The following is a 23,229-nucleotide window of genomic DNA, read 5'->3' as shown; positions in this document are numbered from 1 at the left end:
CAAAGACGGTATTTATTTTTGAGTCATTTGGGGGTTACGCAATCCCGTGTTTGACTGATGTGCTGCAAATTGGTTGAGGAATATGGAAATGTATAGAAGTATAAAGTTTGATGCATATGACCGCCAGCGTTCTACAGGTCTGCTCGCCGTCTCCCGTACCCCCACTTAAACCACCAGACACGGTATTGTACGAAAGATATTGCATTTTATTTGTACTTGTTTCTTGGTTACAGTGGAGACACAGACAGTCACAACAACAGGAGGGAAACAGCAGTGAGCAGGGAGGAGGAACTTGGTTTCTTTGCCTCCTCCCGCTCACCATTTTTCACCATCTCTTTCTCTACTTACATGATTTAAAGCTACAAAAAAATCATGCTTTCCTCAGTTCATTGCAACCTTTTCCCTTCCTTACTTGAGGAGATTAAAAAGAGAGCAGTAGGTAAACTATTTTAGTTCAGTACTCCCTCTCTTTAACTCGGCACTCCTCTGGAAAGCAAATCCATGAAACACTCTGTGTCTGGTTGAGACTGACAGACCACTTGGGTCAGCCTGCCTACTTGTTTCAAGTAAGCGACTGTGCATGCACCACAGCACCCAAGAGAGATTTAGACAGACCGCTGGAAACACTGGACTGCATATGCTTACATGTACGTAGGTGTGATGCATGCACTGTTGGCCTCAACGCAGAAGGACAGAATAGTTGATGGATAGAAAAGGAGAAGGAACAAGAGGCATGGAAAAAGATAGAGTAAGTGTTTCAGTGTCATAAGATTATTTTTATTGAAAATAATCCCATGTCCCCCTGTTGGTACTCACACACAAACACCCCCAAAGCCTTCAGCCTTCTCACTGAGCATCTCGATACAGGAGACAAGTCTTTTGGTAGTGGAAAGGGCAGGGCCAGAGCATGAGTGTGTGCAAGGAAGCACGGCATCGGAGAAGAGGGGAGTGAGTAGATGTTGGGCCGGTTTGTGAAGAGGTAGAGACTTTGAGAGAGGTGGATTTACTCTTCCTTGTCCTCTCCGTGTGTGATGACGTAGCAGATGTTCTTGTAGTCCACATTGCCAGCCACATCAGGGGGGAAAGCAGCCCACAGGTTGGTCATCTGCAGAGGAGAGTCATGTTTAACAACCACGATAAAGTAATAAACGAATATGAGGTGACGCTATAAAAAACCCGAGAAGCTCACTTCCTCAGCGGTGAACCTGTCGCACTGGGTGGTCAGGAGCTCCTCAAGGCTAGAAAGTAGATATAAAATAAACATGAGTATAAATATGACATTGCACTGAAAGTGATATGATAGAAGGTAAACTGAAGGTCAAATCTCTTACAATTCCTTCTTGATGGAGCCGGTACCCTCGGGGTCCAGGACCTTGAAAGCGCTCACGATGACGTCCTCGGGATCAGCACCTAGAAGCAAAATCCAACCACTCAATAATAAAAAAAACAAAACAAAAAAACCCCCAAACAAACAAAAAAACCCAGACTGGATTAAATTCAGTGCCAATGCGTGCCAACGTACCCTTCAGCTTCTCGCCAAACATGGTGAGGAAGACGGTGAAGTTGATGGGGCCGCTGGCTTCCTTCACCATGGCCTCCAGCTCCTCATTCTTCACATTCAGTTGGCCCATGGTGGCCAGCACGTCCCTGAGGTCGTCCTTGCTGATGATGCCATCTCTGTTCTGGTCGATGATTGTGAAAGCCTAACACGGGGACGGTTAGGTAAGACTTGAATGTCAGTGTGAAAAAGTGTCATCTAAACTACTACTGTCCTTGTCGTATGACTTGTGTATGATCGAGGTGGTCTGCCAGCATCAAGGTGTTAATGTTGCTGTTCTCAGCCTCTCTTTCCACACTGCAATGAAACCAAAGATGGCATTGCAAAACCTTTTGGGACTCAGCAGCTGGCCTGCCACTTGTTTTTCTTAGGTGTTAAAATGGTCTCAGAATGCCCGACATGCCCCTTGTGACATTTAGACATTACAGCTGTCACGCACACCCTCCACCCCTTCTCCAACCCCGCTTTTTTTTTTGCCTTGCAAGTTTTCTTCTCCTGCCTCCGACGTTCCCTCACTTCTAAGTCCTCTAATGGGTCAACGGCGCTCCTGACTGCGACTGTGTTCTCTGTAATTTCTACCTGAAAAGCTGCATTAAGCTGTGGGATCTTCCTACTGCCAGTCTACCACCACTCCATCTTCCTTGCTCTGATTCATATCAGCGTTCACCAGCTGTTGGGCAACATTCCAGTGAGGTCACAGCGAGGGGTGTTTTTGAGTCTCCGGGGAGGATTACTGAAGTACTCCCAAAGGGAGAAGTAGCCGCTGTCATCGGTGACGCTCAGACTAACTGAACTGTCACGTGGCCAAATCAAACTCCATCTTTCTAACTCGGCCAATTAAAGCTACTCTAAAAAATGATAAAGTGAGGCGAGATGAAAAAAAAGTTACCTCCTTGTACTCCTGGATCTGGCTCTGCTCAAACATGGAGAACACGTTGGAGGATCCACCCTCACCCTGCTGCTGTCTCCTCTTGGCCTTCTTGGGTGCCTGGTAAAGGTAAAATACAAATTAAAACCTACAGTACACAAAGTACACAGAGAACTTTTGTATTCCTGAACATCTTACATTTTAATATTAACATAAAGTGCTGTATGAGATGGCTTTTTTTTTTCATAAATTGTCAACAGCATCACACTTTTTTGGTACAGGTGATTAGTTTTCTTATGGCCTGTTTTGAGGCTAGTAGGTGTAACGCGATGCTTTTAGGCACTATGGTAACTCCCGAACACATTCCATCGCAGTATTTTCTCTTTGTAATTGTTTAACATGCTGGACAAACTTTAGCTAAAGCCAGCAAGTAGAAGGTTTTGGTCCAAACAGAAAGTTTGGAAGTCCGGATAATTCTGTGGTTGGTAATCCAGATCGCAAATGTATCAGTGATGCTTTCATCACATCAGCCTAGTGCAGAGAAGTTCCTAGACGCGGGTCCTCATGTGGCCACACTCACCATCTCTCAAGTTTTTTGGGGTTGTTGTTGGTCAAGAAGAGAAGCCTACGCCAAGCCGATGTGACTGACATGTAAGCAATGGACCTTTGGGGCCTTATATACTAGCCCACGGGGGACTAACTTTAGCCACACCATCAGGTTTGGCTGGAAAAGAGAGCTGAGGGAAAGGAAGAGAAAAGGGGAGGAGCAAGGAGGTGACAGGGCGTATCAGCTTACCGATGCTCCAAAATAGGCTTCAGGAGTCTTGGAATGAGGTGAATTCAATGCCAACACTCAGGCCTGACTTTGGCGTCATTTGTGGACTAATATGGCCAAAGTGACACACACAGAGAGCACGCTAAGGAACGACCCCGCCGCTCCTCTTCCTCGCCACATACTCAGATTCATTGTCGGGGCTATCTTCTCCATCCCGTTTATGAAGGTTGCCTGTGTCTGACAGATAACCTGCTTCCTATTAATTATCCGACACCCACGTGCTCACGGTGCCAAGATGTATTTCTGATTAACATATCCAGAAGTCATCACCTGTCTTGTCCTCATGATAGAGTGGATCTGTAGTTTGTGTCCACATCAGAGGGGTTTATAAACAGTCATGAAACTTGAAATCAGTTGGCTGATGGAGACTGGTGCTGCTCCAGTAATAACACACCAGTACAAGGCTTATGGAATCAGTCTGAAATGTAAACAGTCTCTCGCTGGCTGCTGCAAGTATTCGCTTCAAGTTTAGCGTGTTAAGCTGAAAGAAAAAAAAATTGTTCCCACACACTGCATTTTAAGGGGGCAGCCTGTTGGTTCCCCTCTGCCCCCCCCCCTTTTTTTGTTTTTTTTTGCATTAGTCGATGTGAAAAATGTGTACTGTTCTTATAAATGATTTCACAGCCGATTTATTTCAAGTCTAATTCTCACATGTCGTCACAAGCAGGGCGATCCCAACAGAAAATGATGATTTGACTCAATGAGCCATGAACCATGGATGCACTAATTTGGGTCGCTCCAACTGCTGCCCAGTATAGTTGCTTTTGAACAGGAGGACATGGGGCCCGCCCACTTCACTCCATATATGAGCGCCATTGGCCACCATCAATCACTCAAATGTACAGCTAAGGTATGTATGTACTAGTGCGAACTGATACTGAGACTTAGCGAATACTTTAACCTAATATTTCTCATGGTACATATGCAGCTGTGAAGAGGTTTTTAAAAAAAATAAATAAATCAGCGGGTCATTTTCATTAAATTCTACATGTATCAACTGATTATCTAAAGTAGAGAAATTGATTTTGCAAAAAGATAAGCGTGAATACGAGTGTACATGAAGAAGGTCGCAGCTACAAGCGCGGCCTTGAAGGTGAAAAGAGAGAGAGAGAGAGAGAGAGACAGACAGACAGACAGAGAAAGAGACTGTCAAAGACCATAAAAACAGGACAGCTGGACAGACTGAAATAGCACTGCCTGCCCCCGCCATTCTCTTTCTCAGCCATTTTGACAGTCTTCTGAAATTCAGCAGACTTCACCTTTCTTGGCCCGCTTTGACCCACAGTACAACCCTCCAAAGAAAACGTTCTTTAAAAATATTATATTTTAAACAGAATAGTTAATCGATGTGTTTAGATTACCGTGTAATTATTCTTTTCTCTAGATTTGTCTTAAAAAGTTCTATACAACTTTAATGTCATTGTTAACATCATTACCTTTGATTTAATTACTTACTTTATTGCGAGCGGGATTTTGTGTTTAGACGTCTGCAAAGCTGACTGTAAAAAAAAAAAAAAGAAAAAAAAAAAGAGAACAACAATGTTTCAAAAACATATTGTTTTAATATCAGCACAGGTAGTGGTTCATCTCCAATGACACCAGCGCAACAGATTAATAAATAACAATTGAAAACATGTTTGGTAATCCTGATATTTTTAGCTGGTTATGGTGTTTGACGTCTCGTCAAAGCTTCGTATGTGCAGTTACTTTGTTGGAAGACAGGTCGGCCGAGCAGATGATCTTAGAGTATCTCTACACTGCAGCTTTGACATTAAAACATTTATCAACCGAAGTCTATCAAGTTCTCCTCCTGAGCGACTGCACCAACTCGTCCATGTTTTGACCAATCAGCAATCAGGTCCTTCACTTCCTTTCCAAAATCTTCATGCAATTTGCTAAAATCCTCCTTGGTGCCGGAGCAGACCGCTGACCACTCCCCCATGGGAGGTGCAGGAGTGTTAATAGGCACCACATTAGCGTTCCTCTTAGGCCAGAGTTTGGGGGATCTCCTGCTGACTGATTTGTTTGACACTGTCGGAGCTTGGAGCGCCGGACCTGGTCCTGCAGCCAGAGCTGGTCCTGCAGCCAGAGCTGGTCCTGCAGCCAGAGCTGGCGCCAGACTTTGTGTGCTCATAAGGGCTGCGGGATATTTGGCTTCTGCTGAGCTGACAGTTGGCACGACGACACTGTTGGCCGGGCCACTGGACATCACGCCTAACAGCTCTAAAGAAAGAGCAAAGTTACAGGAAGTCAGAACACACGATCCTGCTTTCTATTTTCCCTGAAAAGATGTTTTTTTTTCCCTAACAAAGAAACTTGAAATGTTTCATTTCCACACACAATAAGAGCAATTTAGTGTTTTTATTTATCCCTTACCAAACACAAGACTAGATGCATACAAGACAATCCTCAGTAATTTAACTAATGGCTCTGGAGCTTTTTACGTTCCTGTGATATCACGTCAAAAAAGTACTCGAACTTCCGTTTTATTAAACTGTTAACTTACAAGATCCCAAATGTTTCCAAGACGTTCCAAGACATTTGTTAGTTTATTCAATGCAACAGCGGGTTTCATCTGGGCATCAGATCCCCACACTGTATTTATTATACATTTATTATACAACAAAGTGAGCCAGCAGATACCTTGTTAATTCATATAGTTTAAACACGAACAACATGAATTTCAATCCAAAGTTTGGAATATGAATCAAGAACACGAGCTGAAAACAAAAAACGACTCATGTGATTCGATGTCAGTGGTTTTTAAAGTCCTATTCATAAACATAAAATTCACAATCATTATTCAAGTCAGTGTCGAAATTCCAAGTGTGTGGGATTCAAATTCTGTTTCTACTGAAAAATACTTCCATTGTGTGTTCAACTATTTAGAAGGATTCCAGATTGTAATTTATGTTTGTTTTAAGTAATACATTTCCATGATTTTCAATGACTTTTCCAGGTCCATTTTCCAAGGTTTTTCCTTTTCCATATAAATCTTTACCAAATGAAGTAAGCCATTAGATGTTATTGCACTTGAACAACGGAAGCCTTCGCCTCCTGTGAGGCCCCGCGGTTGAGCCAAGTCCAACGATCAGCTGTTAAGAAGTGACCTTGTATTTACCGTCTCGCGTGCACTGGCAGAGCGATGTGGCGGTGAGATAACATTTGGCACTACTGAGAGGCACGTCATGTGACATCACTCGCTCTTCCCAGCACAAAGGCTGCTGTGTACCCCCACCCACCCACCCACCAACACACACACACACACACACACACACACACACAAACGCGCACGCACAGATGTGTCTCACCTCTGTACTGCTTCTCCAGGTCCATCACCAGCAGTGCCAGGTAGCTGTGGTTGGCTGAGAGGAGGGCTTTGATCCAGTTCTCCTGGCTGGCCTGGTCTTCAGCTGCAAACTTGTAGGTCCTCAGTCCCGGTTCGCTCCACACCAGCGAGAAGGCGAACTGCTCCTCGGACTCACACAGCTGGACGGTGCAGCCCTCCAGAACAATCACTCCTGTCAGGTCGCGGTCGGTCGGGCGTTCCTTGTAGAAGAGGAGGTTCCCCTTCAGCACGAACCAGCGCTTCTGATAGGAAGTCTTGATCTCGCCCTGTGTGACAGTTGAGGGTTGCTGTCAGCGACTCATCATCTGACGCAAGTCTGCTGGTGCTTGGCGTTGCATCATGACACTACTGATGCAAGCGTCAAAAAGAGAACCCGACATATTTGATGTTTATTTTGCTCCAAAGTTAACCGTACTATCTTATTTCATCCTTTTTTATGTGCGTGCTTTCATTTGATGAATGGAAGGATTATTGTGAGAAAGGAGACATTCCTTCAACTGAATCATTTTCAAGTCGTGAGATGGAACACATTTCCAAATACAGTTACATTTTAAACAAGTTATATCTTTTGGCATAAAAATTGTTAACTTGAGCGAACAAGTTTCATGTTTCAGCCTTGAAATGATAAATTATTTAGGGGGGAAGGGGGGCCAGTTAAGGCTCTTGGCCCCAAAATAACCAAATTGACAGAATAAGACCTTTATTCACCACATGGCCATTTGGGAAGTAAATAAAGGGACTAGGTTCTATATTTTGGACTAAAATCAGCTAAATTGAGGGAACAAGATATTTATCATGGCTGTTAATTAATTAAATAGAGGGGGGGTATATCTTGAGGCTTCAAAATAATTAAATGGAGGTAACAAGTTAAATCTCACAGCATACTTTTTTTTTTTTTTACTCTTCCTCTTGTGTACTTTGTCTCTCTGTATCCACAACATACAGTATATGTAGTATTTCCTGTCTGGGTCCAGCCCAGGTCTTACCTTCTTAAAGAGGAACCCTTCTTTGTCCACAGGTGAGTTGCAAGATTCAAAATAGGAGAGAACTTTCCCATCAATCTTCATTTCAACATCACATGGGCCTTACACACACACACACACACACACACACACACACACACACACACACACACACACACACACACACAGGCAGTCCAACATAACATGGTTGAGTCAGCTTCCCGTTTATTGTCATGTTGTTATTCAGAAGTAAAATGAACGAACTTAATGTTAAACATCGCTACCGTGGCGCACTTCCGTCTTTCCCGTCTTGGAAAAAAAAAAAAAAACCCGCACTGACGCCATTAATAAGTGTGTTTTTACGGCGGCGGCTGACAGCTGAGACGCGTCATCATCCGTGACTGCTTCTGTTACTTTCACTGTGAAACTTTTGAGGATCTTACATGCTATTACTCACCTTTCTAGAGAGGACAGATGTGTTGCAGTTTCCTCCGATGGTGTGTGTGTGTGTGTGTGTGTGTGTGTATGGTCATCACTTCCTGGTTGGGAGCTGAGGTGAAGGCAGGTCTCTCACACAAAACCGCTTGAGCAACGTAAAGAAATCTCTCTCATGGTTAAATTTATAAAACTTACAAATGTCTGTTGTATACATTTTAATGTTGTTGTTTGTTTAGATTTATAAAAAAAAAGCAAAACAAAAAATGACCTTGCAGTGAATGTTATGCTAATTTTAGCCAAGTTATTATTCATATGTCTAAATAATATTAAAAGAAACAGTTACAAATAAAAAAACAACAATTCTTTACTTTTATCTGAATTTGTTAATTTCCATTTTACTGTACAGTTTTAATTTATCATTTTTATCCTAGTGTCCATGATGTCATTTCGTGTTTCCTTCCACTGGGGTTTTGGATACTTGTAATATCCTGTCTGCACAATTGCACAGTAACCTACACAAGCTCGTGTTGTACTTTCTTATAACCATGAACCCACTGGGCTAATTATTTGTTCAATTTACTGCATTGCAAAATGTAAATGACATCATGTATTATTTGCCGCTATATTTTCATTTTATGTTTCCAGCAGATTTTAGTGTCATTTTTGTGACCGCAAAGTTGGAACTTCTTGTCATATGTCACAAGCGTGTATGTGTGTGTGTGTGTGTGTGTGTGTGTGTGTGTGTGTGTTGCTAGGCTTCATCAAAATATTCAGCTTGCTTTCTCCTGCCCGTGTTTTAAATGAACTCCTCAGCCTAGGAGAAGTCCCAGCTTCTACTGGGACCTGGTTTTGACTCTGGTTGTGCTTCTTGTTTTTTGTGCCTCTTCGTGACGTGATGGAGAGCGAATGAACCAACCAACGACTGTGGAGATGAAGGAAAAGGAATCAAAAAGAATGACTGCATTCTCATAAACCGCCAGCGCATCCCACTGAACGAGCCTCTCCCTGCAGAATTTAACAGCAAACCATTCCTGTTCTCAGCTGCTGGATTCTTATTTTTTTCCCTCCCTGAGGAATTTGGTTTAACTGAGTCATATTTAATGCCACTGTTGTTGACCCTGTTTGACCTGACACCTCTCATCATACAACCTCCACACGGGGTTGACTGGATTCTTATCATGTGGATTCAGACAACTTCAAGTTCATGTAGTGTGTGTGTGTGTGTGTATATATATATATATATATATAGATATATGTACACACACTACATGAATCTATATATATATATATATATATATATATATATATATATAAAATTTATTGATATTATTAGTTCACCAAGTGGATCATTTATTCATATTTTTAACTTTGATATTTTTTATGTGATTATGTTCAAGACTCCTTTCCTCTGCGTAGTAACACACTCCTACCCTGTATCATATTCGGGGACTTTATTGACATTAATAAAGGCAGATTGAGTCTGTGTGTGTGTGTGTGTGTGTGTGTGTGTGTGTGTGAACTACTGTGAGTGTGAATCTTGTATTAACTACAAGAGAACAAATTATACACAACTACCAGGGAGTGTTTGTTTATTTTGCTTTCACAGGTTTGCTGGACACTTTTCTTGCCATTTTTATTGATCATTTATTCATGTATTGCTTTTATATCAAACAATTTTACTGATTCTTACCGTAAATAACTACATATCTTATTATATTAAGTATATTCAGGCAGCAAGCTCAAAAAAGAAATCAGGCATTTAAATGACATTCATGCAATTCAAATATATATAGATTTTAAATGTATGAATTTTCATTCGTCTTTAGCATTCCCTTATTTGACTGGAGATGCATTCTGTCTACTCAACTAGAGGAGGGCTGAAGACACAACCCTGCAGGACACCGGCTACTGTAGATGCACCGATACGTCCTAACAGAGCAGACGTCACCATCATGGTCGCCTCCACAAAAGATCACAAATCCACCACAAAACTGGCTGTAGGTGTGACTGTGAGTGTGAGTGGTTGTCTGTCTGTATGTGTTGGCCCGATGATGATGGACTGGTGACCTGTCCAGGGTGAACCCCGCCTCTCACCCGAAAGCTGCTGGGATAGGCTCCAGCCCCCCCCCCCCCCCGCCTCGTATCAGTGCATTTCTACATGTCTAACATTGATTTGATTATTATTATTATTATTATTATTATTTGGCTCTTTGACAACCTACTGGTGCACTATGGTTGCAGAAGGATTTGAATGATAAGCACAGAATGAACTACAAATCCCAGACAATCCTCTTGTTCTGTAACATTCTAACACCTTGCAGCTATTTGTCCTTCATGGCGTCATCATCACCACTTCAGGTTCTAAAGTCATCACAATAAAAATGGCTGCTCCCCCTACATGTGCTGTAACTGTAACGTCTCCCCTATGTGGATCTTTTGGTGTCTTTTCAGATTTTCCCCCCGGCTGAAGCTCTTTCCACACTGGTTGCAGTAGTACGGTTTCTCCCCCGTGTGGACCCTCTTGTGTTTTTTCAGATCTCCCGCCTGACTGAATCGCCTCCCACACTGCATGCAGCCATATGGTTTCTCCCCTGTGTGACATCGCTGGTGGATTTTCAGGTTCCCGACCCGGCTGAATGTCTTTCCACAGAAGGGACATATGTGCGATTCCTCTCTTGTGATGCGCTCCATCCTGATTTTTCTCCCTTCCATGGCAGCCCTGTTGGTTCTTACTAACCCATGTTTCCTGGATGTGGCGTGATTAGATCGGACAAAGAGCAGTCCGTAGGATTCGGGACTAACTTGAGGCTTTTGGTTCCCAACAGAGTTGCAGCTTAAATCCGCACAGCAGCTGTAAGGTTCTTGTAGTGCTGGTGGTTCTGTGAGCTCTGGCTCTTTTTTGACAACATCCAGATTCACTTTAAGTTGGGCGCTGGAGAGAGAGGAGCCCGCGGTATCAGACGAGACAGCAGTGTTGTGCCTGAGAGACGTGTGGACAGTCAGAGCCACCTCGTGTTTAAGGATCGCCCCTTCTGATTGGTCCTCACAATGTCCTGTTTCTGTCTTACTGCAGCTTTCCAGATTTTCAGAAGTGATGTCACAGGCAGGGTTGTGATGCTCATTGGGACAGAGTTCAGATTTCTGACATGGAAGGGGTCCAAAATCTACTTCAGGAACCTCATCACTTTTACATAGAGGTGCTGGTGCATTAAGATCATAAGCAAAGTGTTAAAATACAGTAAATATTTCTGAATGCGACATTGAGAAAAAGGCCAGATCATCAGTAAAAACAACAGACAGTACTCACGCGTGCACTCTCTTGGCACCTTATTCTGGAGCTCCTTCAGTCGTCTCTTCAGGGTGTCATTTTCTCGCAGGGTCCTGGCAGTTTTCTCCTGGTACTCTGACACCGTCTCCTTCACCACCTCCAGAACCTCCTGCACTACTTCAGTCAGTAGTTTGGCCACACGGGAATTCAAACGATCCAGTTTGGACATCCTGTAACGAAGCTTCTTAGAAGACTATATGGAGGAATGTTCATAAATGCTGCTTTGTAAAGGTAACTACGGTGTTTACATCTGTTTTCTGGTAATATTTAATGTCATGCGAGTAGATAATACACACTACAGACACAAAACATCCCAGCAAATAAGCGATTAGACATCATTCACTTAAATGATAACCATGATAACCAAATGATAAAGATAAACCATTCAGAATTCTCAAATATTTAATAAACTTACATATAAAGCTATGTCCAATTACATTTTTTCTTTAATTAATTCAAAAATAAAATATGATTCAAACGTAATTCTAACCAGTTGTATCCAGAAATGCATGTTTCATGCTCTCGTACCTACAAGCGAGACGAGAGGCTAACTGGTTAGCAAACATTAGCTATCTGCCGAGGTAGCTCGGTAACGTACCTTATCGTTTTCCCTTCAAGCATTCCAGAGGCCAATCAAAATCGTCATTTAGTTCCTGAACAAGTCACACGTTCACTTTCACTTGATATACGACGGCTTGACGGAGATAAACAAGCAAAAGCTGTCTGTCAACAACACTTCCGGTGACAGAACCGGAACTCCGTCTTCTTCGGCGGCTCTTAATATACTGGCGGAGCGCACTCAAGTTCAAGAGGTATATTGCCAACTACTGGAATAGAGTGAATATCACCGTTGTGTAGCTAAAAGTGGGCGGAATACCTTGCTAGTGAGGTTAACCTTTGAGAAATCCGCCTTCTTTCTGGTCTTCAGTCTTTTTTTCTGCCGTAACTCAGTTTCCCTCTCCTCAGAACCTGCTTGTGATCTTAATGAAATATGACATCGTTCAAGAAGTAAGTCTTCTTATTGCCTCAATTAGAGTTGAGTCTGAAGTTAAATATTTAGGATTATCGATATCTAAAAATCGAATCAGAGGAAATACAGTAAATATATCTAACCGTATATTAGAGGTGAAACCTTCGAGCCGATGGCTAATCAGAGACCTTACTATCTTTGGAAGGATCAGTTTATTCCAAACCAAGAATTTTTTGTGTGTAAATGTTCAATAAAGTTCAAAAGTAAAAAAAGAAGAAGTCCTTCTTTGGCTGTTGATGATGATGTCATATCATCAATCGCAACCTCTTGCTAGCCCAACAATGATAACGGCTCTTTGTACTGTGACAATAGATGGTCGTTCTTTTGTAGAGAGATTTTTTTTCATTTCCCACGTACTTGTGGTTCTTGTTTGAACCGCCTGTGAAGATTTCCAGATGATTCATATACCTGTTTGCCAGGTAAACACAGATTTTAACTCCAACTTCATTCACTTCCAGGATACTGGTGTCATCTTTCATATCTGGGAGAATTCAAAGGGATGTTGGTTAGAGACAGAAATGGAGTTAGTGATCTGGTCCATTGTCCAGCCAAACCTTTCCTTTGAAAAACTGGAATATTCCCAGCAATCCTGAAGAGTCATCCTTCCTAGAATCCTTCAGGTGTTTTTCAGATTAAAAAAATAGAAATCCTAAAATTTATGAATATGAAGCCTCAGAATAGATTCGTTAGAGCAATGAAAACTAAAATGTATTCATCTTCCTAAAAATCAGAACATAAAAGCAAAGGAGTGCACCAATTGAAATGTTTAACCTCTAGAAGAAGGACCGGCCTATGAGGCCATAGGAAAAAAAAAACTGTATATTTTCTTTTTTTTCAGTACAACTTGGACTCATGTCAGATATTTTTAGTACCATAAAGCCAAAAGAAAACGTAAACAGTCTGCATTTATTATTTTTTTTAATGAATTTTTCAACACAGGTAAATTCTACAGAAATACTGATCCAAGTAGGAAAGAAGTACCAAAGAAGCCAAAGGAACCAGACCAACGCGCATGTCGGGTCATTATAATCACGAGTATCACGTTTGTCCTGAGAAAGTATATTGGTACCAGTAGCCTAGTACTAGCTCACACTGGGAAGTTCTATCCAATACACCACACCGCTTGCAGGCATGAATTTCCGATTCATGAGCACTAAACGTCATGATTAACATCAGCACATTTGTTTCGGCTGTTGGGAGATTTTTCGCACGGGTTCACAAATGAGTTAGGAGGTGTTTCTTCATGTTGCTCGAGTGGCTAAACATTTTGCCACAGAAACTGCAGCCAAACGGTTTCTCCCCTGTGTGGTAGCGCAGGTGCACCGTCAGGTAGCTGGACTGACTGAAGCGCTTCCCGCACACGGAGCAGCAGTACGGCTTCTCGCCCGTGTGAACCCTGCTGTGTTTCTTGTAGTCGCCCGCGTGCCTGAAGGTGCGGCCACAGAAGGAGCAGCAGTAGTTCTTTCTAACGTTCCTCTGTTCCTCCCTCAAGCCGGAACCTTTGGTGTTGGAGTGAGTGGCGTGTTGTTTCGGGCCTTCAACGCTGTATTGTAGGGACATGGGTTCTTCTGTGACTTGTTGGTCTGAACTGAAAACAACTGCTGGCTCCGTGATTGGTCCTGGATCTGCTTGAAAATGTTCTCTGGAGTCATTATAATAATAATTTTCAGCGTGAACTACATCTGAAGCCAGCTCTACTTTCATGTGATTCTCAGAGACTCCACACGCAATAATGGAGTCTACGTGATTTGTAATGTGTGAGCCCAGTCCATTGCTCTCACTTTTGAGAGTTCTTGAGTAATGTGAATAATCATCACTTACAACTGTTGCTATTACACATCTAGGGGAGAGAGAAGGAGGAGCTAAGGACATGACGGACACCTCGCGCTGCAGATCTGTATTGTCCTTATTGGAGCGGACCAGTTCTCCAAGCTCTTCTTTCTGTTCCTGCTCCAACACATGCGGATCCAGCTGGACCCGTAGCGAGGAGGGGGACACGTTTCCTAAAAGACAAGAGTTAACTGTCAATCTGCTGGAAACCACAACTTCCACACCAGCTGTGTGTGCTGATTCTCACCATTGTCGTCTGACTTCAGCTGCTCCTGGAGCTCCTGGAGCCTCCTCTTGAGAGTCTGGTTCTCCCTCTGGGTTCTGGCAGTTTTCTCCTGGTACTCTGACACGGTTTCCTTCACCACGTCCAGAACCTCCTGTACTGCTTTAGACAGCAGTTTTTCTACTCGAGCATTCAGACGCTCAATTTTGGTCATTTTTATAAACTGAAAAGAAAAATATAGTTTAGCTTTAGCTCAATGCTTGCACATTTGGTGCAGCTCGGTAGCCGCGTTGTTTAGTTCATATCTACACTAACATGCAATTACTTCCACAAAACAGCAAACATTCCTACAACAGCGTGCCAGACTATGCGTATGATAGTCTAAATAAAGCAGCCTACCTCACACCCGATATTATTTCCTGAAGCAGTTTTCGATTCATCCCAGATGGTGTGCTGGGGCGAGGCTCAGTTTTTGCACTAGATTGCAGTTATTTTAAAATCTTATTATTTTAGCAGTTATATTTGTTTTATACAAACAGAGATGATACAAATCAGTTCGACAAACAATATTGTCTCCGGATATGAGCTTTACAAAGCACCCTTTTCCGCGTTCTTCACCGGGTGATTCATTCGCTGCTGCCACCTATTGGTGAAACTACAGATAGCACCTCGTATAATTTTATAGTGTACATCTTTTCTTGTTTGTTTGATTCATAAATCTTGCAGTGAAATTTAAAAATGATCCGGGGTGCTACATAGCTATGACTCAAGGATTTACGCAGAATACATCTGTCAAGTTCCTCCAAATGTCTGTTTATTTTTTTTTTTGGCAGCTTGTGGAATACAAAACACAAGAAAGCACAAAGCTAAAGACATAACTTACACAATAATAAATCATGACTTGTCTTTGCAGTAACCAGTCGCATGGCTCAAACATAAAAAAGTGCTTTAAATTCTGATTACATTTCCCGCGGTTTCATTTTTGGAGGGTCAAAAACACATTACAGGAGCTTTACGGGACTGCATCGAAATGGGAGGAGAAGCAGTTCACAAACGCGCAGTGACATTTCTTACAACATTAAATAACAGCGAATTTAAAGTGGCAGTCTTTGTAGTCATGGCTCCACCTCCAGAGCGGTCTCCTCAAACAGACTGAGCAGGTTCTTTGGTTCAAAGCCGGATCGGGTTAAAACCTCCTCTGAGTGGCTCCAGCTACGGCCGCGCCGCTGTGAGGACGTTCTGCTCTGTGTGGAGTTTTCATCGGGGCTGTCGGCGTGGAGCTGTGAGTGGCCAAGGCTAGAGCTGGGTGTCAGCGTGCGGCAGTCGTTTGAGTGGATGCTGGATGGCGTCTGCTTTAAGTTACAGGAGGACCACTCACCCAGATTTGAGTGGGTGGGTGTGTGGGCGGGGCTTTGGTGACTGTGCGCGGGTGACGCTGGGAGAGGAGTAGACGTGCTCTCCAGTCTTGATTTCACCCTGTTAGATCAACAATTTCAAATAAAATCACGCTCAAGTTAGGAACCAAAACTGATCTTTCATTTCTTCTCTGTAGATCTGATAACAACTGTAATCTACCAATAAAACTACATTAAACTGAGCTATAAACTAGAGTTCTGCTTTAATGTTTTTAAGATGTGGGCCCAAGAATATTTGAGCTCTTAGTTTGGATCGTCTACCTTTTAGAGAAGCTCGGGGAAAGCTCTGGGTCCAAAGGATCCAGCAGAAACACGGCGTCATCATCTGGGCTGCCTGAGTCAGCATGCATGGCGCTGAGGGGCAGAGTTAAATCCCAATCGCAGCTGTCCTTCGGGGGGGTGCAGGGCGCCTGCTTCCTCCAAGCAGGGAGTAACGACGAGTGAAAGGAAGAGAGGATACGACATCCAAAGCACACTACAAACTATAAAAAAATACAGACATATGACATGATCATGACCTGGCAATTCCTCCTCAACGCATTCCCAGAATGCTCCCAAATGTTAACGTTTGTTTATTAGCTTACCTGGCAGAGGGAGAACAACGTCAGCATGGACTCGGCGAGACAAAGATAAACGCGTCTCTTCCACCTGCGTTTCCTGACAGCGGGGAGCGCGAGAAGCGCAGAGACTGTGGGCCTCTCAGAAGGTTCTGGTGACAACATCCTCTTTAATATGGCCTGAAGCTCATCTGACAACCCTGCAAACACAGAAATAGTATCAATACACATCACTTACAGAGAAAAAGTGAGTCTTTTCTTCTTTTTTTTTGGAGAAAACTTGAACTCACTGCTGGTAAACCCTGCAGGGAGGATGCCTTGTCTGAGTTGCTGCCATCCTTCCCCACCATTGGGAACATCAATATTACAGGCGAGCTCCAGAATAGAAACGCCCAAACTACATGAAAATGATACAACAATCGTGATCAAGCGGTTACATTTTGAGAAAACAGAAAATATCAGTCCTTTTTCCGTACCTGAAAACATCTGCGGCAGGTCCGTACTCCCCGCGCAGCAGCTCGGGGGCCATGTATCTGGGATCCCCCTCCTGTACGTCCTCCTTCACTTTCTCCTGCATCGTATCCGTGCACCTCTCTTTGAGCTCGAACAGCAGCCCAAAGTCCCCCAGCTTGAGACGTCCAGAGCTGGTGATGAGGACGTTAGCAGGTTTAAGGTCCAAATGTACAAAACCAAGAGAGTGCAGGTGCTCGAGCGCTGAGAGAAGGTCGCACAGGTATGACCATGCTGCACGCTCATCTGAGGGAGACAGAATCACAAGACTGTCAAGTGAGGATCATATTAAAGTGGATAGCAGAATGATTGATTGTTTTTGTTTTTAGACGGACTTGGGCCAGGAGGCTGGCTCTCTGCGTGTAGCAGCAAGCTGGTGCTACACAACTCTGTCTGGATGTACAGTCGACCACACTCCTCCCAGGCCGCTACAAAGTTTAAAATGTGAGGGTGGGGACAGAGGCGCTCATGGTGTCTGGCCTCCCTTACACTCCGGTTCCTCTCACTGTTGCCCCTGAAGCGATGGGTGGAGCGCTTAACTGCGTACTGCTGGCCGTCCTTGTTGCTTTGCACCTAGTAAAACAATACGGAAAAGGCAGAGTTGTCTTCTTTTAAACAGAAAAACAGGATTGGAAACTTCAAGTTAATGGACCCATGTTAGATCTACTGACATCTAGTGACTAAACAGCAGATCTCAAACAACAATGTTAATACAGTTGTCAAAATTTGGGTTCCTAAACTTCTTAAAAAGCAAAACAGTCAGCCAGCAACACCAGTTAGGTCCACCTGCAGGGAAATTAGCCAAAGATTTCTGAATTTAATTTGGAAAAAAAACAAACAAACAAACAAAAAAAAAAAACGAGCAAATTCTCCAATACTATCATGAAACTGAAATCTGGAATCCTGCTATAACAAGAGTGGATCATATCACACACTATCACAAATGTAGTAGAAGGGGATGTAAACGGCTATATTGCTTTCACACACACTGTAAAGCTGCACCTTGCTCACCTTGTAGACCTCACCAAAGGAGCCCCTTCCCAGCAGACCCAGATTAGTGAAGCACTGATTAAAATAGGACTGCTGCTTGCTGGGGTCATATACAGAATCTGGAGGAGGGGATTTACTAAGGGAGCCAGATAAGGGAGTCCACGGTGATGGATGCTGGCGGAACACCCTGCTCAGTGGAGGACATCCCTTAGATGGCGGCAGTGGAGGTAAAGAGCTTGAGTGTCGAGTGACAGGTGAGCTGGATGAGTTGGAAGTAGAGGAAGAAGAGAAAGGGAGACGGCGCTTTTTGAGGGAGAAAGACTGCTCCGCCAGGGTGAAGTGGGATGGAAGGGGGAGAGGGATCCTCGCCGCTGTGCTCTCCACTGCCACTGACATTGCTTGTTTTTTAGTTAGGGACCTGTCAGAAGAAATATCTTTCATCACAAATAATCTTGGCTGTCAGTTAATAACTCAACCACAAAAGAAAACTTCAAGTTTAATATTTAATGAGCATGTCCAGATGGTTAATTATTTCCAGGCATCAAAAACGTGACATCATAAACATTCTTCTCATATGTAAACGGCCTATTGTCAAATGTCAGAGTAGCTACACTCCTTGACCCTGTCATGAAGGTATTGTTAATTAGCAACATTCGTTACTGCAATATTCGTATCAATACTTCGATTATACGACTCCAGCTGCTGAATTAACATTGTCTCTCATTAACATTACTCAATAACGTAGCAAAGAGTTAACGTTAACAGAGCCCGACGAGTGTCACCTCTATTAAACAAAATGTGGCTAACGTTAATTTAGGGCGGACTTGGTAAAAACACAATATAGCGTAACGTGAGCTAGCCAGACAACGCACAATTAACTATGGTTCCGTAACGTTAATTGACAATTCGGTGTTAAACGGCTAGTTTACGTAGATTTAGATGTCACACTGACCATAATTCAGCTCTAACATCGGACCGTCCTCAGTACAGTAACGCTCCGACAGTCGCCCAATCCAAAACTGCGCTAGTACCCGTCATGTATCTAGCTCGCGCCAAAATCTAAAGAATATACTTAGCTTTGCGTAGATGTTTTTCCTGAATACTACATGCGTATCTGCATTGCGCAATAGCCGTAAGCGGTGCAGTTTGGGGGTTGTACTGCACTAACTGGGCTGGCGCAACGGGCTAGCTAGCTGACTACTTGAGATGGTAATTGTATGACTCTTATATCAAATTTTGTTAATTCGGTGCCTTGATACGCCCGTTGAATTAACGTTCAGCGCCCGCTTGTAACGTGGACGACATTGTTGACGATAAGAATGATAATTTAAGGCTTTGTTTGCTGGCGAGCAGGCGCTAAGTTTGCTATGTTAGCCTTGCCTTCCCATCTAATTATAACGAGAGGTGGAAGAGAGGAAAGTTAGCATGGCTAATCTTGGAGGTGATGTAACGTTAGCCAGCTAAACTCGTTAGGTTAGTTATGTAAGGTGAATTTTGCCGCCCTTGTCGTAGAGGGGTATCTTATTCTTAAAGGTCCGACCAAATTTTCGCTCTCACAATTGTCAAGACTAGGCTAATTTCACCTTAGCTCGGAACTAAGCTTGCTTGCTACTGTTAGCTTCCTGTTGTAGCTAGCATGCGCATTATAGAGCGCTATTGCCAGGAAGGTTGGCTCTGCTGGAAATGTAAAACTCATATTTGACACACGAACACGCAAACTACCAACTACAATCCTCAAAAATGTCTCCCTGGGAAAAAAATTTAGGCTACATATCTGATGAATGGGTTATAATGAGAAACATATTAAAACTTCCTTGGACTGTTGTGATTTTTGTTTTTAATCTGATTGGCAGTTAAATTTTTTTTTTTGTGCCTACCTTACAGAGTCGTTCGTGCTGCTTAACTCCATTGTTAAAAAGACTAACATTGTTTTTAAAAATACAAATCTATCAGTCTCATTTGATGGTTTGTATTTTTTCATGGCCCACTTTCTTCAGGACGTGTTCTTGATGATCCGGCGTCACAAGACAACAATCTTCACAGATGCCAAGGAGTCCACCACGGTCTATGAGCTGAAGCGAATTGTTGAGGGAATTCTAAAGAGACCACCTGAGGACCAGCGGCTCTACAAAGTGAGTTTTCCGACGCATATCAATGACACAGAATTAAGTCGTGACATTGTGTTTCTAAATTCATGGAAGAATTAATTTCAGTATCCTTACTTGTATGGGTGGCGTGTATTTTGTCTTTCCTGCATATCCATGAAACCATTTTTGAAACTGCTCAACTCACCGCCTAAACAATGTCACACATTGTTAGACCATTAAAAGATTCTGTGATTTACTCAACTATCAATCACCAGGATGACCAGTTGCTAGAGGACAGCAAAACTCTTGGTGACTGTGGATTCACCAACCAGACTGCCAGACCACAGGCCCCGGCTACAGTTGGTCTGGCTTTCCGCATCAGCGGTATGTTCAAGCCATTTTTTTTTCTTTTCCTGACCGCGTTTATTGATATTGAAAAAATAACACCACGTTACGACTGCTTTTATAACAGGGTTCCTGCAGTGTGTTTAAATAGTCTTAATTTGAATGAACAGAATTTTAGGCCTTACAAAGTCTTATATTTGATCCAAAATGGGTATTTTGGTTTTAAATGTGTTTTTGACGGATCTCAAACATGCACAGGATTAGGAAGTTACTTGTGTGTTATTATAACTTCGTTTCCCCTCAGTGATTTTTTTTTTATGGGAATAAATGAATACAGAACCAGCAGCTACTATTTTTGCGGCCCCAGTGAATTTATTGCAGAACACTCAACTATTTGCGTGCGAAGCAGGCTTTGTCTTTTTTGTTAAGCTTTTTGCTGATATGGCAGCAATACAGGTCTTGAATCTTAAAGTGGTCTTAAAAAGTCTTAAATTCAACCTGTTGAAACCCTGCTTAATAAGAAGGTTAAGAAAGTTAGGAAGGTTACGTTAGGAATTTTATGAATTAAAAAGATACACTTAACTGATAAAGCTAGCATATTTTATAGTGGAAAAGTGGCCTGAATTTACTTGCCATTTTCTAGCCTAATGTTTTGTTTTCCAGGACAAATTTCAAGTATTTTTACTTAACATCTTCCTGTTTGATAGTTCACTCAATCATCTAAAGTTGAAATATGGATTCAGTGATCAAAAGGGAATTAAAGACATAGGCCTATCTTATTCTCAGTAAATTACGTACCTCAGGCAAGTTCCGTCTAATGATTCCTTGGAGTATTTCCAGGGATATGTAACTTTGAAGAAAAATCACCTTTAGATCTTGTATTCATCTGCAGACAGATGTGCACTCAGAGAACGGCCATGCTATTGAGTTTTGTGGGGCGGCTAACAGATGTGGTGCTCTGTTCTCTCCAGATGAGATGTTTGAGCAGCTGCACATCGAGGCCTTCTCCAGCCCCCCAGAACTCCCTGATGTGATGAAGCCTCAGGACTCCGGTAGCACCGCTAACGAACAGGCGGTGCAGTGATGGCGAGGCCAGGAAAGCATGGAAGAGGGTGTGTGTGGATTAACTGCAGTGAAGAAGTAGCGGGGTGGAGGATATGTAATATAATTTCAGTTGATGGATGGGGGACATTACGGATAAGTGATCCTATCCATGTTACCTTTATGCTATCATCCTAGCACCCTCCCCAAAAACAAAAAAAAAAACAAAATTGCTTCACAAGTCATTTTTTATGGTAAATATGATTTCCACCTCACATGCGGTTCTGTTCCTTGACTGTGCTCTTGAACACCAACTGGCTCAAATTTCCTGAGTGAAGACATTTGTTTGGAAAGTACGAGTGCGTGTTTATGCAGGTGTGTGTGTGTGTGGGACTTATTATAATTATTATCATTAATATTTTGAAGAAGGTGAAGGCGTATTTGTGTGTCACAGTCCTTTAGAAGTAACATGCATGGGTGTGGTGTGTGAACGGCCAAACTGCATCAACCGAGTGAAAACAAAGGCTTTACTTTCTCAGAAACATTCAAACCTCTTCTAGTTTCCTCCGACCAGTTTCCGCAGTTTGGCTGTACATTTGATTTCACATGTGAAACCAGGACAAGAAGGCCTTTCTAACAATGTTGTCCAGTTTATGTTCTTGTTGTCTCTTTTTGTTTGTTTGTTTGTTCATTATGTCAGCTCTTTGTATGCTCGTTGCCCCGAGACCAAAGGCAGGTACCTCTTGGACACCAGAGGAGATTTTGGTCAACAGACGATTTGTTTGTGACATACTGTAAAAAGAGTGTTGTGGTGTTTAACGTTTAGTTTGGAAAATGAACCCATCACCACAAGTCATACACCTTCCCCTAATCACACAAACATAGCCTGTAACTGTGAGCTTGCGTAATTAAAAGTTTTTCCTGTTTTGTTTTTTTACACTGCTTGTTTTCTTTAAAAAAGAAAAAAGTTTGTCCACTTTTTTTTTCACTGAAAGTTAAAAATCCCGAAGGTAACAGATGATTTTTTCCCACCTTATCTTACTCACAGTTGACATTTTAACTTTACTCACAGGAAATGCGTGAAGGTTTCTAAAGTGACCGGCCAGAATTTTCAGATTTCTTCCACATGACGTTCAGTCGTTGTTTTAGGTCATGCCTGTACTTTTCCCCACTGTGATTTGTTAAATAGCTTAAAAGAATTTGGCCTAATTGAAGTGTGAATATTTGGGAGCCTCAATTATCACACATATTGTAGATTTTTCATTATATTTCACTACAATGACTTTGGAAAGAAAAAAAACAAACTGATTTGTGATTGGCCAACAAACATTAAAGAATTAGCAGCTGCCTGAAGGCTCCTAAAAACGGAAGTTTCATGTGCAGCTTTTCTCTTTTTTTGAGAGACTACAAGTTCTATCGCAACTAAATCTACTCCTGACATCTTGAACGCTCCAGTTTATACTCATTTTTACAATTGCTAACATTTGGTCTCATCTTGAGTATTGGTGTCAAGGGAGAGGTGTATTTCACAACAGGCGGGGGCTGTTAATCTTAATTCTGGCTCAGTTCCATTTAGTTGGGCTAAACTCCTGGTTCGGCGTTTGTGGGCGGAGACACAAGGTACACTTGACCATAATGAGTGTCATTGGTTACACCTGTGTCCTCAGTCTGCGTGTGACGCTGATGATTGCAGTCACAAACTCTCAAAAAGCAGCTCTGGGATTATGTAAAAACAAAAACTTGAAATGACAACATGATGAAGAAAGTACTTTAATGCAGTTTATGTATAAACGCACGTGTCATATTTACTGGCTTCCATTTTCAGGGTTCATACAGAGAACTTGGAAGTCATGGAAAAGGGAA

The 23,229-nt window shown here is 42.5% G+C and overlaps 5 protein-coding genes across 8 annotated transcripts; 1 reads left to right on the top strand and 4 right to left on the bottom strand.

Moving 5' to 3' along the window:
• Positions 1-228: 228 nt before the first annotated feature.
• LOC147239619 (myosin regulatory light chain 2, skeletal muscle) lies at positions 229-2,498 on the bottom strand. The gene is made up of 5 exons (XM_086194599.1): positions 2,448-2,498; positions 1,523-1,703; positions 1,332-1,410; positions 1,190-1,238; positions 229-1,105 (listed from the first exon to the last, which is right to left on the bottom strand). The coding sequence occupies exons 1-5, from the start codon at positions 2,481-2,483 to the stop codon at positions 1,004-1,006; spliced, it is 447 nt and encodes a 148-aa protein (XP_086050725.1). The 5' UTR covers positions 2,484-2,498; the 3' UTR covers positions 229-1,003.
• A 2,314-nt stretch (positions 2,499-4,812) lies between these two features.
• On the bottom strand, positions 4,813-8,156 carry LOC147239618 (sesquipedalian-1-like). Its single transcript, XM_086194598.1, has 4 exons — positions 8,030-8,156; positions 7,597-7,694; positions 6,573-6,876; positions 4,813-5,484 (listed from the first exon to the last, which is right to left on the bottom strand). The coding sequence occupies exons 2-4, from the start codon at positions 7,675-7,677 to the stop codon at positions 5,045-5,047; spliced, it is 825 nt and encodes a 274-aa protein (XP_086050724.1). The 5' UTR covers positions 7,678-7,694; positions 8,030-8,156; the 3' UTR covers positions 4,813-5,044.
• A 1,973-nt stretch (positions 8,157-10,129) lies between these two features.
• On the bottom strand, positions 10,130-15,028 carry LOC147239617 (uncharacterized). Its single transcript, XM_086196368.1, has 5 exons — positions 14,821-15,028; positions 14,446-14,644; positions 13,588-14,371; positions 11,318-11,508; positions 10,130-11,210 (listed from the first exon to the last, which is right to left on the bottom strand). Exons 2-5 carry the CDS (start codon positions 14,633-14,635, stop codon positions 10,405-10,407), a joined length of 1,971 nt encoding a protein of 656 aa, XP_086052494.1. The 5' UTR covers positions 14,636-14,644; positions 14,821-15,028; the 3' UTR covers positions 10,130-10,404.
• A 185-nt stretch (positions 15,029-15,213) lies between these two features.
• On the bottom strand, positions 15,214-19,921 carry pkmyt1 (protein kinase, membrane associated tyrosine/threonine 1). 2 transcript variants are annotated; one of them, XM_086194674.1, is made up of 8 exons: positions 19,771-19,921; positions 17,915-18,311; positions 17,239-17,476; positions 16,870-17,149; positions 16,684-16,790; positions 16,421-16,593; positions 16,098-16,318; positions 15,214-15,897 (listed from the first exon to the last, which is right to left on the bottom strand). In XM_086194674.1, the coding sequence occupies exons 1-8, from the start codon at positions 19,872-19,874 to the stop codon at positions 15,537-15,539; spliced, it is 1,881 nt and encodes a 626-aa protein (XP_086050800.1). In that variant the 5' UTR covers positions 19,875-19,921; the 3' UTR covers positions 15,214-15,536. The 2 variants fall into 2 exon arrangements, with proteins under 2 accessions (XP_086050800.1, XP_086050801.1); XM_086194675.1 differs by lacking the exon at positions 19,771-19,921 and adding an exon at positions 18,846-19,052.
• Positions 18,946-22,303, top strand: LOC147239615 (elongin-B). 3 transcript variants are annotated; one of them, XM_086194700.1, is made up of 4 exons: positions 18,946-19,102; positions 19,891-20,025; positions 20,256-20,364; positions 21,297-22,303. In XM_086194700.1, exons 1-4 carry the CDS (start codon positions 19,100-19,102, stop codon positions 21,407-21,409), a joined length of 360 nt encoding a protein of 119 aa, XP_086050826.1. In that variant the 5' UTR covers positions 18,946-19,099; the 3' UTR covers positions 21,410-22,303. The 3 variants fall into 3 exon arrangements, with proteins under 3 accessions (XP_086050826.1, XP_086050828.1, XP_086050827.1); XM_086194702.1 differs by lacking the exon at positions 18,946-19,102 and adding an exon at positions 19,186-19,334; XM_086194701.1 differs by lacking the exon at positions 18,946-19,102 and adding an exon at positions 19,200-19,366.
• Positions 22,304-23,229: the final 926 nt, after the last annotated feature.

The sequence above is a fragment of the Aulostomus chinensis genome, chromosome 23 (genome assembly GCF_037954235.1).
Source record: "Aulostomus chinensis isolate RoL2024-O1b breed Wild chromosome 23, RoL_Achi_v1.0, whole genome shotgun sequence".
Lineage (NCBI taxonomy): Eukaryota > Metazoa > Chordata > Actinopteri > Syngnathiformes > Aulostomidae > Aulostomus > Aulostomus chinensis.
Note: the sequence above shows the minus strand (reverse complement) of the source record. Positions and strands in the feature narration are given on the sequence as shown.